Source organism: Amblyraja radiata, chromosome 32 (genome assembly GCF_010909765.2).
Source record: "Amblyraja radiata isolate CabotCenter1 chromosome 32, sAmbRad1.1.pri, whole genome shotgun sequence".
Lineage (NCBI taxonomy): Eukaryota > Metazoa > Chordata > Chondrichthyes > Rajiformes > Rajidae > Amblyraja > Amblyraja radiata.
The window spans coordinates 19,089,733-19,105,824 of record NC_045987.1 but is presented as its reverse complement, the minus strand read 5'-3'; the positions used below and the strand labels follow the sequence as shown (position 1 = coordinate 19,105,824).

The window sequence follows — 16,092 nt, the reverse complement described above, 5'->3', positions numbered from 1 at the left end:
CTCTCTGGTAAATGGTGCTTGCAGCAGCCCCGACTCTGATGTGCATTGGATCTTAACATACCACCAATTGTCCTGGAAGCAATTTGCAAACTAAATTTTATAAAATCTTTTAATTGAAATAATCACGGACTTTATTACTTCCTTTTATCTTTCGCTTTCGCTGAAGTTTATTGAATTAGAAAAAAATGAAAAGAAATTAATGGCACTAATTGGCCAAATAAAGAACAGAATGTCACACTGAACCTTTGTGAAATGTGTAGGCTTATTTAATGTGGGGCTGGCTGTTTACTTCAACTGGTTGTCTTTTGTTTCGCCAGGAGTCATACAGCAATGAAACAGGCCCTTCGGCCCGACTTGCCCATGCCAACCAAGAAGCGGCATCTACACTAGTCCCACCTACCTGTGTTTGATAGTATCCCGTAATGAAGGGAGCTGAACTATCTGAACTTTTCCTATCCATGTACCTGTCCAAATGTCTTTTGAATTTTGTTATAGTACCTGCCTCGACTGCCTCCTTTGGAAATGCATTCCATATACCCACCACCCTTTTTTGTTTAGTTTAGTTTAGTTTAGAAATACAGCGCAGAAACAGGCCACCGGGTCCGCGCTGACCAGCGATCCCCGCACATTAACACTATTCTACACACACTCGGGACAATTTACATTTCTGCAAGCCAATTAAACTACAAACCCGTACGTCTTTGGAGTGTGGGAGGAAGCCGAAGATCTTGGAGAAAACCCACGCGGTCACGGGGAGAACATACAAACTCCGTACAGACAGCACCCTTAGTCGAGATCGAACCCGGGTCTCCGACGCTGCAAGCACTGTAAGGCAGCAACTCTACCGCTGCGCCACCGTGCCGACCCTCTCGGTAAATAAATCACCACTCAGGTTCCGATGACATCTTTCCCCTTAAACCTATGTCCTCTGGTTCTTGAACCCTCCCTATTCTGGGTAAAAGATTACATCTCCCCTCCCCATTTCCTTCATGATCTTATACACCTCTACAGGTTCATGCCTCATCTTCCTGCTCCATAGAATAAATACATCACCCATTCCTTCTCTCCAGAGATGCTGCCTATCCCACTGAGTTACTCCATTATTTTTCGTCTAATTTCGGTGTAAACCGGCATCTGCCGTCCTTTCCCACACATTCTATACTCACTACTCTGACTGATGAAAGCATTCTTGATTAACCTATCTACCTGTAGTTCCACTTCCACAGAACTATATAATTGTACTCCTCCATCCCTCTGCTCCACAATACCCCCGGAACCTGCGTTGAGCTAATCAAGTACACAATGACTAAGGCAACTCCTTCAGGATCTCAATCCTTAGTTGGGCAACACAATGACGCAGCTGGTAGAGCCCCCAGAGGTTCAATCCTGACCTCAAGTGCTCTCTGTGTGGAGTTTGCACGTTCTCCCTGTGACTGCACGGGCTTCCTCCAGGTGCAAACATTACCCTTCAAGACCCAAAGTTGAGAGAGTTGGTAGATTAGTTGGACACTAACTTGCTCCTGGTGTACAGGTGCATGGTGGAATCTAAGAGGGGTTGATGAGAAAGTGAGGAAAGTACAATGGGATCAGGGTGGCACAGTGGCGCAGCGAGGGCAGCACAGTAAAGCAGCAAGGGTGGCACAGTGTTGCAGCGGCAGAGTTGCTGCCTTACAGCACCAGAGCCCCGGGTTCAATCCTGACTACGGGCGCTGTCTGTACGGAATTTGTACGTTCTCCTTGTGACCACGTGATTTTTCTCCGGATGCTCCGGTTTCCTCCCACACACCAACGATGAACAACTTTGTAGGTTAATTGGCTTTGGTAAACTTGTAAATTGTCCCTAACGTGTAGGATACTGCTGGTGTACAGCGTGTTTACTGGTTGGCATGGACTCGGTGGGCCGAAGGGCCTGTTTCTGCTCTATCTCTAAAGTCTAAAGGTGGTTGATGGTCCGCAGAGAATTAATGGGTTGAAGGGCCTGTTTCCATGCTGGATCTCTCTAGGACTCCATGTTGGAATTCCTGTTCCTTGCATCCAAAGAGGAGCAAGCTGAGGAACTGGACACAAGACATTTTCAGGTGGGGTATCGGTGGCCAGATTAGAGTGCAGGGGCCTGGAGTGTTGATCCAGAAATGTGAGTGTAAATCCTACCATAACAGCTGGACAGCTGTAATTCTAAATATAAACAACATCTGGAATTGAAGAGGTAAGTCAGGACTGACAGACATGAAAGGGAAAGGATCTGGCTCCAGGAAGGAAGGGCTGGTCATCTCATGACTCCAGGTCCTTCATTGCCTCATGACATGGAAATATAAATGTTGACTTTGTCCACAAGCCCACCTTCCATGAGTGAATAACTCAAAACAGATCTTTAAGTGCTCAGATCTCCCTTCCGCTAGCCAATGCCAGGAGGTACCTCCAGCCTTAATAATGTGCACACTGGCAACAACTCTGCATAAGATTAAAGCAGAGCCAGTAGAGCTGCTGCCTCATAGCGCCAGAGATCCAGGTTCGATCCTGTCCGCGGGTGCTCTCTGTGCGGAGTTTGCACGTTCTCCCTGTGACCGCTTGGAGTTTCCCCGAGGTATCTCTGCCACCTCTATCCTCTCTCCGCCTTTACATTTCACTTCTCTCCTCTCACCTCCAGCCTTTATCATAGAGAAATAGGTGCAGGAGTAGGCCATTCGGCCCTTCCAGCCAGCACTGACATTCAATATGATCATGGCTGATCATCCAGAATTAGTACCCTGTTCCTGCTTTATCTCCATGTCCCTTGATTCTGTTAGCCCTAAGAGCTATATCCAACTCTCTCTTGAATACATCCGGTGAATTGGCCTCCACTGCCTTCAGTGGCTCTCTCAGCCCACTCTCCACCCACCTGCCATTCAAAATGCCCTCACCTGTATCTACCCATCACTTAATAATAAACTTTATTTATAAAGCGCTTTAAACAACCGCAGTTGCCACAGGAGTTGCCCCACCCCCATCTCTCTATTCCAGCTTTCTCCCCACCTACTCCATCGATCTGAAGGATCCCGACCCGAAACATCGTCTGTCCATTTTCCTCCACAGGTGCCGTCTGATCTGCTAAGTTCCTCCAGCACTCTGTGTTTTGCTCAAGATTCCAGCATCTGCACTTCCTTGTGCCTCCGATTTCCTGATGTGTGGAGGGTTTGGAAGGTCAGATGGCCAGCATAACAGAGGCCAGTGTGCAAGAGAGACTCATTGTGGATATGGATGGAAACAACTGGACATCAATTACCTGACATTTCTGCCACACACTGGCATTTTAATTATCAACCGATGAACTATATTAAAAAATAATTCTAAACATATAATCATTCATTATTGTAGGTAGGCTAGCTAATTAGAGTGTTTGTTAGTAGCCCTGCCTAGTACATGCTTCATAATATATGGAACTTGCCTACATCAGGCAGTAGATGTAGCAGCGTGGACATGTAATGTACTGCATATCCAATACTGTAAGAGTTTAATAAAGATCTTCAAATGAGTACGAGTCCGGTAATTACAATTATACACAAGTATTTCTGGGCAGAGATGCATTGGATTTAATTCAGGACAATTCAATCTGGTTCTTATGTTATGAATTAAACTTAAATTATTCTTAAGTAGAGAGCATAGAATGCAAAGGGTAAAATAATCCACTGCAATGCCTCTAGCCTGTTCCAATATCTCTGGGGAATATGTACAAAAGGGCAGCACACATTGTGAATTAAACTCGTCAGCCTGCAAGACGTTGCAAGGAGCAGCATCAGTCTTTGACTCCCCTGGCATTTTGCCTCCAATTGCAATTACAAGCAGTTATGTTATTGTCATCGGGTACCAGTTGTTAGAAGTGCAACAGGTTTCCTGAGTTTGAGTTTAGTTTATTGTCACGTGTACTGAGGTAAAATTAAAAGCTTTTGTTGCGTGCTAACCAGTCACAGCGGAACGACAATACATGATTACAATCGAACCTACATGATTACAATCGAGCCGTCCACAGTGTACAGATACATTATAAAGGGAATAATATGAATAATGTTCAAGGCAAGATAAAGTCCAGTAAAGTCCGATCAAAGATTGTTTGAGGGTCTCCAATGAGGTAGATAGTAGTTCAGGATTACTCTCTATTTGTTGGTGGGATGGTTCAGTTGCCTGATAAAAGCTGGGGGGGGGGGGGGGGGGGGGGGGCTGTCCCTGAATCTGGATGTTGATGTAGAATCTGCATCTGGATACAGATGTAGGATATGGATATATAAATGTAGAAACAAAGAACTGCAGATGTTGGTTTATACCAAAGATAGACACAAAGTGATGGAGTAACTCAGAGGGTCGGGCAGCACATCTGGAGAAAAAGGGATGGGTGATGTTTCGGGGTCGGGCCCCTTCATCAGTCTCAAAGAAAGGTCGCCCGTCCCTTTTTCTCCGGAGATGCTGCCTGACCCGCTGGTTTACTCCAGCATTTTGTGTCTGCCGTTTCTGCAACAGGTTTCCTAGCTTGGGCTCAAAGCAGTGCCTTTCAGAAGGAGATCAAATGTGGAGAGGTGTGGGAGGGATCACGTTTCAAGATGAATGTGTCTGTGGTCAGAGACCCTGGCCAACGCGTCTCCATGGCCATGACGCTGGAGAAATATTTGGCGAACGTGGGCTGTTTTTCGGTTCGGTTCTGTTCGAACAGTGTGTGCTTCTATTTGTGAACACAAGACCTCCTTTCTGTTGACTTGATTTCCCCCAATTTTCTTCCCTGAAGGACTTTTGACTCCTGTCAACTTCTCTCCACTGGGACCGCAGACAGTGTGGACTCTTGCGTGACTCCAGCACTAACACTGCTCCGTGCTGAAGTGTGAAAGGAAATGCATGGGAGAGGTTTAGAACTGAGATACTCTGTTAGCTTGTATTTCCCTCTTGCGATGCTTCAAAACATAAATCTTTTCTTTTTGATATTCACAGGATCTTGGCCACTGAACCATCAGCCGCACCTCCTCCACTGCTCAATTTGCTGCTGCTGTTGTACGGGCCTCCGAGTCCGAGGGTAGTATTCACATGCACCCCCTATCAGAGTTCGAACCAACCTCAGTGGAATCGGGGAGGGGCAGGAGTTAAACATAGAAACATAGAAAATAGGTGCAGGAGTAGGCCATTCGGCCCTTCGAGCCTGCACCGCCATTCAATATGATCATGGCTGATCATCCAACTCAGTATCTTGTACCTGCCTTCTCTCCATACCTCCTGATCCCTTTAGCCACAAGGGCCACATCTAACCCTCTTAAATATAGTCAATGAACTGGCCTCAACTACCTTCTGTGGCAGAGAAATCCAGAGATTCGCCACTCTCTGTGTGAAAAATGTTTTTCTCATCTCGGTCCTAAAAGATTCCCCCCTTATCCTTAAACTGTGACCCCTTGTTCTGGACTTCCCCAACATCGGGAACAATCTTCCTGCATCTAGCCTGTCCAACCCCTTAAGAATTTTATAAGTTTCTATAAGATCCCCCCTCAGTCTTCTAAATTCTAGCGAGTACAAGCCGAGTCTATCCAGTCTTTCTTCATATGAAAGTCCTGACATCCCAGGAATCAGTCTGGTGAACCTTCTCTGTACTCCCTCTATGGCCTCGAAGCCTCCAGAATGAGGATGGAGTTAATCATGGAGAATTCCCAATCCTGAGGACAATCCACCAGGAAAGACATATAATCACATCACATGGAGAACAGAAACAGACCCTTCAGCCCACAATGTCCGTGTAGAACATGATGCCAAGTTAAACTAATTGTCTCTGCCTGCATGTGATCCATACCTCTACATTCCCTGCGTATCCATGTGCCTTTCTAAATGTCTCTTAAATGCCACTATTGTATCTCCACCCTGGCAGTGTGTTCTAGGCACCCTTAACTCTGTGTAAAATGGTTTGCTCCGCACATCTCCTTTAAAAGTTGCCCCTCTCGCCTTAAAGTTACACCATCTTGTCCACCTAGGGTGGCACAGTGGCGCAGCAGTAGAGTTGCTGCCTTACAATGCCAGAGACCCAGGTTCGATCCTGACCAAAGGCCCTGTCGGTACGGAGTTTGTATGTTCTCCCGGTGACCACGTGGGTTTTCTCCAGGTGCTCTGGTTTCCTCCCACGTTTAAAAGACATGCAGGTTTGCAGGTTAATTGCCTTTTGTAAGTTGTCCCTGGTGTGTCGGATAGAACTAGTGTACGGGAATCGTTGGGCGGCGCGGACAGAGTGGGTTGTTTCCATTGCGTATATCTAAACTAAAGCCTTTGCCTGCGTTTGATCCATATCCCTCCATGCCCATATTGTATTTGCCTCCACCACCACTCCTAGCATTGCATTCCAGGAACCCACCACTCTGTGTAAAAACCTGCCCGACACTCTGCTCCATCAAGCTCCCTCAAGTCTTATACGTCTCAGTGTGGTCACCACTCATTCTTCTGAACTCCAAAGAATACAGATCTAATTTATTTAGATGCCCATGATAGAATATTTGTTGTTGCCCCAGAAATTAGCCCAGTGATTCACTTTTGCGATCTTTCCAAAGCTCATTTTTTTAAATGCACAAGACTCCAAGCTTAGCCTCAACAATACCATGTACATCTTTAACAAAACTGTCTGCCAAAGCCGCTACTTCACGGTGCCAGAAATCCCTGACCTCAGGTGCTATCTGTGCGGAGTTCTCACATTCTCCCCGTGACCTCGTGGGTTTCCTCCAGGTGCTCCGGTTTCCCCCCACATCCCAAAGACGTGCTAGTTTGTAAGTTAATTGGCCCTAGTGTGTCAGGAGTGGATAAGAAAGTGGGATAACATAGAACTGAGGAGGAATTTCTTTAGTCAGAGGATGGTGAACCTGTGAACATTGCCACAGAAAGCTGTGGTGGCCAATGGATATTTCTAAGGCAGATATTGATAGATTTGTGAATAGTATGGGTGTCAGGGATTATGGGGAGAAGGCTGGAGGATGGGGTTTTAGAGGGAAAGATTGAATGGCGGACTAAACATGATGGGCCGAATGGCCTAATTCTGCTCCTATTACATGAATTTAAGAACTAGTTGAACGGTCGACGGTCGGCAGTGACTCAATGGGATGAAGGGCCTGTTTCCACGATGTATCTCAAAACTCCAACACACATACAGGAAAGGGCAGCATATCACATGCCTTCTTAACCACTCGCTTCACCTGGCTGCGAATCTTGGTATTTTGTACATGAGAACATCAAGATATGCCATCTAGTGGGTGGCACAGAGGTGCAGCGGTAGAGTTGCTGCCTTACAGCGCCAGAGGCCCGGGTTCCATCCTGACTACGGGCGCTGTCCATACGGAGTTTGTACATTCTCCCCGTGATGGCGTGGGTTTTCTCCGAGATCTTTGGCTCCCTCCCACACTCCAAAGATGTACAGGTTTGTAGGTTAATTGGCTTGGTGTATGTGTACATTGTCCATCGGGTGTGTAGGATAGTGTTAGTGTGTGAGGATCGCTGGTCGGCGCGGACGGGCCTGTTTCTGTGCTGTATCTCTAAACTAAACTAAACTAAAGCATGTCTGTCCTTCACTTAACTGCAATCATTCTCCATTTGTATAATCACCGTGCCTTTTGATTCCTCACACTGAAGTGTGTGACCTCACACGTTCCCACATTAAATCCCAATTGCCAGGTTTACAGCCACTCACTCACTCGCCCACACAATCCATCTACTTGCTGAATCATACCATTCTCATCGCAACTTGCCCTTTCACCTATATTGGTTTCACATCAGAAACCTCGCCGACCTTCCACCTCCAGATCAGTAATACAACTCATAACTAATTGAAGGCCCTGAACGGATGGGGACACAAGATGCAAGAGATTGCAATCAAGCAATAATATAAAGTGTTGGAAGAACTCAGCGGGTCAGGCAGCATCTGTGGGGAAAATTGGATAGACAATGTTTTGGGTCAGGTCCCTCCTTCAGACTGATGGGGCAGAGGGTAGGTATCTGGTTGAAGGTGGCGAGGGGAAGAGTGGGGCAAGAGCTGGCGAGTGATTGGTGGTACCTCATATTTCGCTTAAGCAACTTACAACCCAATGGTAAGAGTTTTGATTTCTCTAGTTTCATGTAACCCCTGCAATCTCTCTCTCCCCACTTACCCCAACCTAGTCATCTACTAGTTCCACTGGTCGCATCCATGTATCCCTTTGTTATCACCCTCTTCCCCAACCAACAATGGGCCATTGTGGGCTCCTTCCTTCCTTGGTCATCTGTTTCGCCGGCTCTGATTTGTTCTGGCCTTTTCCTACCTCCAGATCCCCCCCACCCCCAACCCCCACCTCTACATTCAGTCTGAAGAAGGGTTCCAACCCGAAACGTCACCCATCCTTTTTCTCCAGAGATGCTGCCTGACCCGCTGAGTTACTCCAGCACTTTGTGTCCATGTGATAGGTGGATCCAGGCATGGGGATTGATTGGTTGGAATGAAGAGTCGGTGGGGGGAGAGAAGGGGGATATGTTAGTTGCATGGCAGTGTTTGAACCAGTGATCCATCTGCAAACCACAGGAGGTTAATTCTCCTCTATGACCCCGTGACCCAAAACATCAAAAAATTTCAAGAAGAGTGTTCTTTTTTTTAGTTAAATTAATATATAACTCTAGCTCGCAGAAATTAGTTTAGTTTAGTTTAGAGATACAGCGTGGAAACAGGCCCTTCGGCCCACCGAGTCTGTGCCAATCAGCAATCCCCGCACACTAACACTATCCTGCACAAGAGACAATTTACAATTATGCCAAGCCAATTAAACTACAAACCAGTACATCTTTGGAGTATGGGAGGAAACACAGGCAGGTCTCGGGGAGAACGTACAAACTCCGTACAGACAGCATCCATAGGTAGGATTGAACCCAGCTTCTGGCGCTGTAAGGCAGCAAATCTACCGCTGCGCCCCTTCTGCCCCTTCTTATACCAAGCAAGGTAAGATTAAGCAGAATTTTTACAATGTTGCGCTGAAAATAATTTGTAGACAATCACACAAAGCCACTTCTGAACAGGGTGTTGGAACAGGTAGTACAGTCAACAGACCGAGGGAACTGCTGTCGGTCAGTGGCAGGTCCTTTGATAGGGAACCATAAAAAGGGCAATGGAAATACGCGCGTGTCAAGAGAAAAGTTATTTTGTAATACCAGCATGCCATGTCCACGCTAACTTCATCCAATGCAGACTCAATGAAGAGCCATTTTGGAGTTATAGGTTAAAAGATGCTGTTAAGCTGGAAAGACGGCAGGGAAGATTTACGAGGATGTTGCCAGGACTAGAGGTCCTGAGATATAGGGCGAGGTTGGGACTTTATTCCTTGGAGCACAGGAGGCTAAGGTGTGATCCTAGCAAGGTGTAAAAAATCATGAGGGGCATAGACAGAGTGAATGCACAGAGTATTTTTCCCAGGGCAGGGGAATGAAGAACTAGAGGGCTAGGATGAAGATGAGAGGGGAAGAATTTAACAGGAATCCAAGGGGCAACTTGGTACGTACCTGGAACGAGCTGCCAGAGGAAGCATTTCAAGCAGGTACAATAACAACATTTAAAAGCCACTTGGACATGTTCAAGGATAGGAAAGGTTGAGATGGAATTTAGCCAAATGCAGACAAATGAGACTAGCCTAGATGGGGCATTCTGGTAGCCGTGGGTCGTTGGGCTGAAGGGCCTATTTCCTCGCTGTAGACTAGGCGAACATTTTTTTAAACTCCGAGACAAAGAAGAAATCCAACCACCTAACCCTTTGCCTGTGCAAGAGAGACAAAGCCACAGCTCTGAGGGACACTCTAGCATCAATGAAGATGGTTCACCTTTTGCTGTTCAAGTTGTGGAATAAAACCTCCCTCTGCCGTGTGGATAAGGAAGATAAGAGCTGCATCACTAAATTACCGTATATAAGCAATTGCCATTCTACTTCCTAAGAATGCTTCGGAGGTTCGGCATGTCCCCAACAACCCTCACCAACTTCTACAGATGTGCCGTGGAAAGCATTTTATCAGGATGCATCTCAGCATGGTTAGGGAACAGCTAAATCCAAAACCGCAAGAAATCGCAGAGAGTTGTGGACGTAGCCCAGACCTTCACGCAAACCAACCTCCCTTCCTTTGATTCCATCTACACTTCACACTACCTCGGCAAGGCCACCAGCATAATCAAGGATGAGTCTCACCCCAGACACTCCCTCTTTTCCCTAATCCCATCAGGCAAGGGGTACCAAAGTGTGAAAACCCACACCTCCAGATTCAGGGACACTTTCTTTCCAGCTGTTATCAGGCAACTTAACTATCCTATCACCAACTAGAGAGCGGTCCTGACCATCTACCTCATTGGAGACGCTCGGACTAGCCTTAATCGGAATTTACTGGACTTTATCTTGCACTAAGAATTATTCCCTTTATCCTGTACCTGTACACTGTGGACGGCTTGATTGTAATCATATATAGTCTTTCCGCTGACTGGAAAGCACGCACCAAATATGCTTTTCACTGTAGCTCGGTACACGTGACAATAAACTAAACGAAAGCTAAAAAGCTAAAACTACTGAGGGGTGAATTATATCCGCTGCACAGTGACCGGAGGTGGAGCAGAATTAGTATTGATGCGGTGTGCCGATGTGAAAAACCAAGTGGCGATGGGGAACTGTGTTGAGGAAACAACAATGAGGTAGAGAGAATGTGAGTGTGTGACACTGCATCCTTGCAAGTGCAAGAGGAGGTCAGAGTCATAGGGCAAATAAACAGGTACTTCGTTCCAACTCATCCATGACAACCAAGGTGCTCCCATCAACCTCGTCCCATTTGCCCACGCCCGGCCCATTTACCACCAAACCTTCCCTCACCAGGTTTGGCAAGAGGTGTTCAAAATCATAAACAAAACAGAGAGAGTGAATCATTATGGAGGCTGAGTGTTGATGCACAAAGGAAATAGTTTTTTAAGCAAAACACCGAGTGCTGGAGGAACTCAGCAGGTCAGGCAGTATCTGTGAAGGGAATGGACAGGCGATATTTCAGGTCGGGGACCCTTCTTCAGACTGATTGGAGTAGCGGGGAGAAAGCTGGAGAAGAGGTGGGGGATGGGACAAAGCCTGGCGAGTGATAGGTGGATAGTTGAAGGAGGGTGGTGGCGATTAGCAAATGGGTGGAGTAAGTGGCAAAGGCTAGAGGAGAAAAAGAGACAAGAGGATGTCAGATGATAAGAGAAGTCAAACGCAAGGCTGGGGGGGGGGGGGGTGTGGGTGGAAGGGGATGGGGACAATAAAGTCAATATGTCCTGAGATAATGAGCAAAAGGTTTTTTTTAAAGAACGTGTGGTTTTAATTTAGAAAACACAGTTTCACATAGTAGTAACGAAACACTGGTATAAATACTTGCAGAGAAAATTACTGGGAGGATTTGGAGAAAGTGGGGCAGCGCGTCTAACATTGCCCTTCAGATAAGTCAGTCCAACCTCGATGAAATGAATAGTCATCTTTCGAGTTGCATTTTCCCGTGATTCCATGATAATAACAAGTTTACAAAAGGGAACTTGGAAGGTTTTTGGAAGTGTTGGAGTCTTTTGTGCCCTTAAAGATACAGTCTCCAGGGTTCCCTGGAGACCTGGCTAAAGAAGTAGTGTAGTATTATTGCAGAGACATGAATGCTTTAGAATGAAAGATACAGCCAGGAAACAGGCCTTTCGGTCCACAGAGTCTGTGCTGTGCTGACCATCTGTCACCCATCCACACTAGCTCTCTGATATTCTACTTTCTCACCCACTCCCCCCTACACACTGGGAACAATTTACAGTGGGCAGCTAATCTACAAACCCGCACGTCTTTGGGATATTGAATGAACTAGGAGCACCCGGAGGAATCCCACACAGTCAGAGGGAGAACGTGCAAACTCCACGCAGACAGCATCCAAGGTCAGGATCGAACCTGGGTCTCTGGTGCTGTGAGGCAGCAGCTCTACCAGCTGTGCCACTGTGCCGCCCCCTGATATACCGTACAAAAGACAAAGCTCGCATACAGTTTCTAAAAAGATACTTCCAATGTATTCCACTTGAACCAATTGTAACCACACTTCCATTTAACACTTAAATGCTTAACATTAAGCTACATAGAGCATCGTCAATGTCACATGAACTGCCCAGGATGACTCATCAACCTGAAACATTCACCATCTCCCTCCACAAATGCTGCTTGACCCACTGAGAAGTTCCAGCAATTTTTGATTTTATTTCAGACTTGCAACTAACTATAATGCTGTAACATACTAAGTCCTGCACTCTGTCAGATCTCTATGTGCTCTGCAAGGTGTATTTGTGCATGACTTGATTATATTCATGGAACGAGCTGCCAGAAGAGGTAGTTCAGGCAGGGACCATCCCAACATTTAAGAAACAGTTAGACAGGTACATGGATAGGACAGGTTTGGAGGGATATGGGCCAAACGCAGAGAGGTGGGACCAGTGTAGCTGGGACATGTTGGCTGGTGTGGGCAAGTTGGGCCGAAGGGCCTGTTTCCATGCTGTATCTCTCTATGAGTCTATGACTATGCTTCATGTATAGTATGAATTGATTGGATAGCGTGCAAAAAGCAAATTTTTTCGCTGTGGCTCTTTACTTTAGACTTGAGATACAGCGCAGAAACAAGCTCTTTGGAATCAAGTCCGTGCCAACTGGTGATCACCGCACTATCCTACACACCAGGGACAATTTACAGTTTTCACCGAAATCAATTAAACTACAAACCTGTACTTCTTTGGAGTGTGGGAGGAAACCGGAGCACCCGGAGAAAACCCACATGGTCACAAAGTGCAAACTCTGTACAGACGGCATCCGTCGTCAGGATCGAACCCGGGTCTATGGCGCTGTAAGCAGCAGCTCCACCACTGTGGCGTTTCAAGTGCTGGTAAGACTGGGACCCTTTGGATTTTGTACATAGAGGATCAGGAGACCGGATGAGGGTAGGGAGCTGAGGTGCAACCTCATTGAGTGACAGAGCAGGGCTGAAGGGCCGAATGGCCGTGTACTTCGCTGCAGTCAACAAGTTTGTGAAGCTGCGATCCAGTCCCCAAATACAGCTCCAAACCCTCAATGCTGAGATCACACAGATCCAGATTCAGTGTCAGATTCTTCCCAGCTGTTATCAGGCAACTGAACCATCCTACCAACAACTTGAGAGCAGACCTGAGCTATTATCTACTTCATCCAAGTGGGCAGAGGGGGAGGGGGTGAAGGGGGAAAGGAGGTGACCAGAGGAGGGGGGGGGGGGGGATGTGGGCAATTGGGAATAGAGGGAAGGGGATAAGAGGAAAGAGGATTAGGGGGAGATGGAAAGGGGAAATTGGGAAAGGGGATAGAGAGATGGGAAGGGGGAAGGGGTAAAGGAAGAAGGGGAGAGAGGGAGGGGGATAACTGGGGGATAGAAAGAGTGAAGGGTGGACAGGAAAAGGAGAGACGGAAAAGGGGGGAGAGGGAGGAGAAAGGGGGAAAGGGAAATGAATGTCGGTGCGCTGGGGGTTTACCGTTCTCCGCCGCCTGTTTGAGGTTTTCCAGCATGGTGTCGTAGTGAATTCTGCACAGGACCTTCTCCTCGACCAGCCCGAACTCCTCGCCCGTGGAGAGCTGCCTCTTGCAGGAGAAGCAGGCGAAGCAGGCCAGGTGGTAGGCGTTGCCCCTCGCCCGGCGCACCCAGTCACTGGCGAAGATCTGCCGCCCGCACCGGGCACAGGTGGTACCGAAGCGGCTGCAATGCAGAGAGCAACGGGTCAGTGCGGAGACGCGGGGGGAAGGGGACCGGGCCCGTGAGAACAGTGCGGTGCTCCCCAAAACCCCGGCCCATCCCGGGAACACTGGGACCCTCATTCCCCCCCAGCACCCACCCAACCGCCTGTGAACACCTCCCCCTGAACTGGCCCCTCCTCTCCCTCCACCACCCTCCCAGTCTCCCTAACCCACCATCCCTCTACTCCCCCCACACCATCCGCCCAACACTCCCACCCCACCACTGCCCCCGCTCACCAATCCCCTCCACCCTCCACACCTATTCTCCCCACCCTTCCCCTTCCCACCCCCACCCCTCTCCCCTCTCTCCTCCCTGTCTCCCCCTTCCCTCTCCACCACCCTCTCCCATCACCTCCAGATGTGTACAGCAATTCATCCCTCACCCGCACAATTACAGCATGGTATAGTCTTCACCCTACCATAGTCACCCAACCAGATGCAACTACATTTAAAGTAGCTCTTTCCTCCCCCAAAACCCTTTCCGGCTTAAGTCCTCCCTCCACCACCTCCAGTTTAAATTCCATTTGAGACACCAAGAACCATTCGCCCCTCCCTTCTTTCCCCAATCCAAAACCCCAGGTCGCACTTTGGAGGTTAATTGCAAGGTTGAGCGAGTGAAGCGGAAGCTCCCCCACTGGAGCGGACACCGTGTGATCCAACAACGGGATGGGTCCTTGTGTGAAACAGTTCGCTCTGTGTGTGTGTGTGTGGGTGTTAGTCTGACCCAGGACCGGTCCAGGACACTGTGTCCCGCGCTGCCCGGGCCCGGGCTACAGAGGCGAGACGGTGCAACAAGGTGTTTATAACACAACCTGCAGAGGTTATTTTTCATGGAGTTGTGTTTATTTGTGGGAGGAAAGACCATGACGGTATTAATCATTTCTTACAGGCATGAGACCCGTCTCACAATCCAACTCTTAACTCTTTCCTTGCCGAACCCCGAGACACATTCACGTCGCTGGCTAAATACACGAACTCTCTCCCATTCGGCCCATCGGGTTGATGACAACCCACGGAGCAATCCCATTAGTTTAGAGATATAGCGCGGAAAGTGACCCTTCATCCCACCGAGTCCGCGTCCACCAACGACCACCCCTACACTAGTTCTGTCTACACACTCGGGACAATTTACAGAAGCCAATTAACCCACAAACCTGCATGTCTTTGAAATGTGGGAAGAAATCGGAGCACCTGGAGAAAACCCACGCGGTCACAGGGAAACTCAGTACCGACAGCACCTGTGGTCAGCATCGAACCCGCGTCTCCGACGCTGCAACTCTACCGCTGCACTAATATGTATTCTATAATTTGCCCACAAGCCAATTCCCTGTCTAATCCCGCTTGACTCTACGTTTATAGACGCAGAATGCTGGAGTAATTCGGCGGGTCAGGCAGCATCACTAGAGGAAAAATAATACGTCATGTTTCGGGTCGGAATCCCCTTTTGAGACTGTCATGTATTTTTGTGTGGGAAGGAAATGCAGATGCTGGTTTAAACCGAAGAAAGACACGAAAAGCTGGAGTAACTCAGCGGGTCAAACTCAGCGGATCTGTCAGATGTCCGACCCGCTACTGCCTGTCCCGCTGACTTACTCCAGCTTTTTGTGTCACCTATTCATGTTCTCCAGAGATGCTGTCTGACCCGTTCAGTGACTCCAGCGCGTTGTGTCTATCGCCGTTATAAACCAGCATCTGCAGTTCCTTCCTACACATTCACTCTGTACCGCTCAACTACATTAACCCTCCCATCTCGCAACCCTCTGGCACCCGGGGGGAGGGAGGGGGGGGGGGGGGGGGAGAACAAGCAAACTCCCCAGACAGGCACACACTTCACACAAAGGGTGGTGGGTGTATGGGACGAGCTGCCGGAGGAGGTAGTTGAGGCGGGGACAAGTTTGGAGGGATATGGGCCAAACACAGGTAAGTGGGAATAGTGTAGGTGGGACATGTTGATTGGTGTGGGCAAGTTGGGCCGAAGGGCCTGTTTCCATGCTGTATCGCTCTTTGGCATCACCAGAGCCCCGGTTCCCCGGCATTGCGCGCCAGTGGCTTTCCCCGCTGCGCCACTCACGCCGTCCCATTCACATTGTGCAACTTGCAATGAAATACGGATTTTATTTTCAGAGCTGAGTCCCAAGGTCAGACATTCCCAACACAACTCTTCATTTCTAGGCCTCTCGTTCAGTCTTTCACCCCCGCTGTCCCCCACGGTAAACTAGGAATCTCAGACAGCGCATGTGGGATCGTTTCAAATACATTACATCAAGCAAAGTTATTAAACGTTGTTGAATGATAGATTTGTCAACGAAAAGTGGAATCT

General features: G+C 48.1%; 1 protein-coding gene across 3 annotated transcripts in view; it reads right to left on the bottom strand.

Moving 5' to 3' along the window:
• Positions 1 to 16,092, bottom strand: part of lhx6 (LIM homeobox 6) — a 56,916-nt gene that overhangs the window by 11,716 nt on the left and 29,108 nt on the right. For all 3 annotated transcript variants that reach the window (XM_033048766.1, XM_033048767.1, XM_033048768.1), the window contains one exon: positions 13,514 to 13,734. In XM_033048766.1, the coding sequence (XP_032904657.1) occupies positions 13,514 to 13,734 (221 nt within the window). The remainder of the gene's footprint in view (positions 1 to 13,513; positions 13,735 to 16,092) is intronic.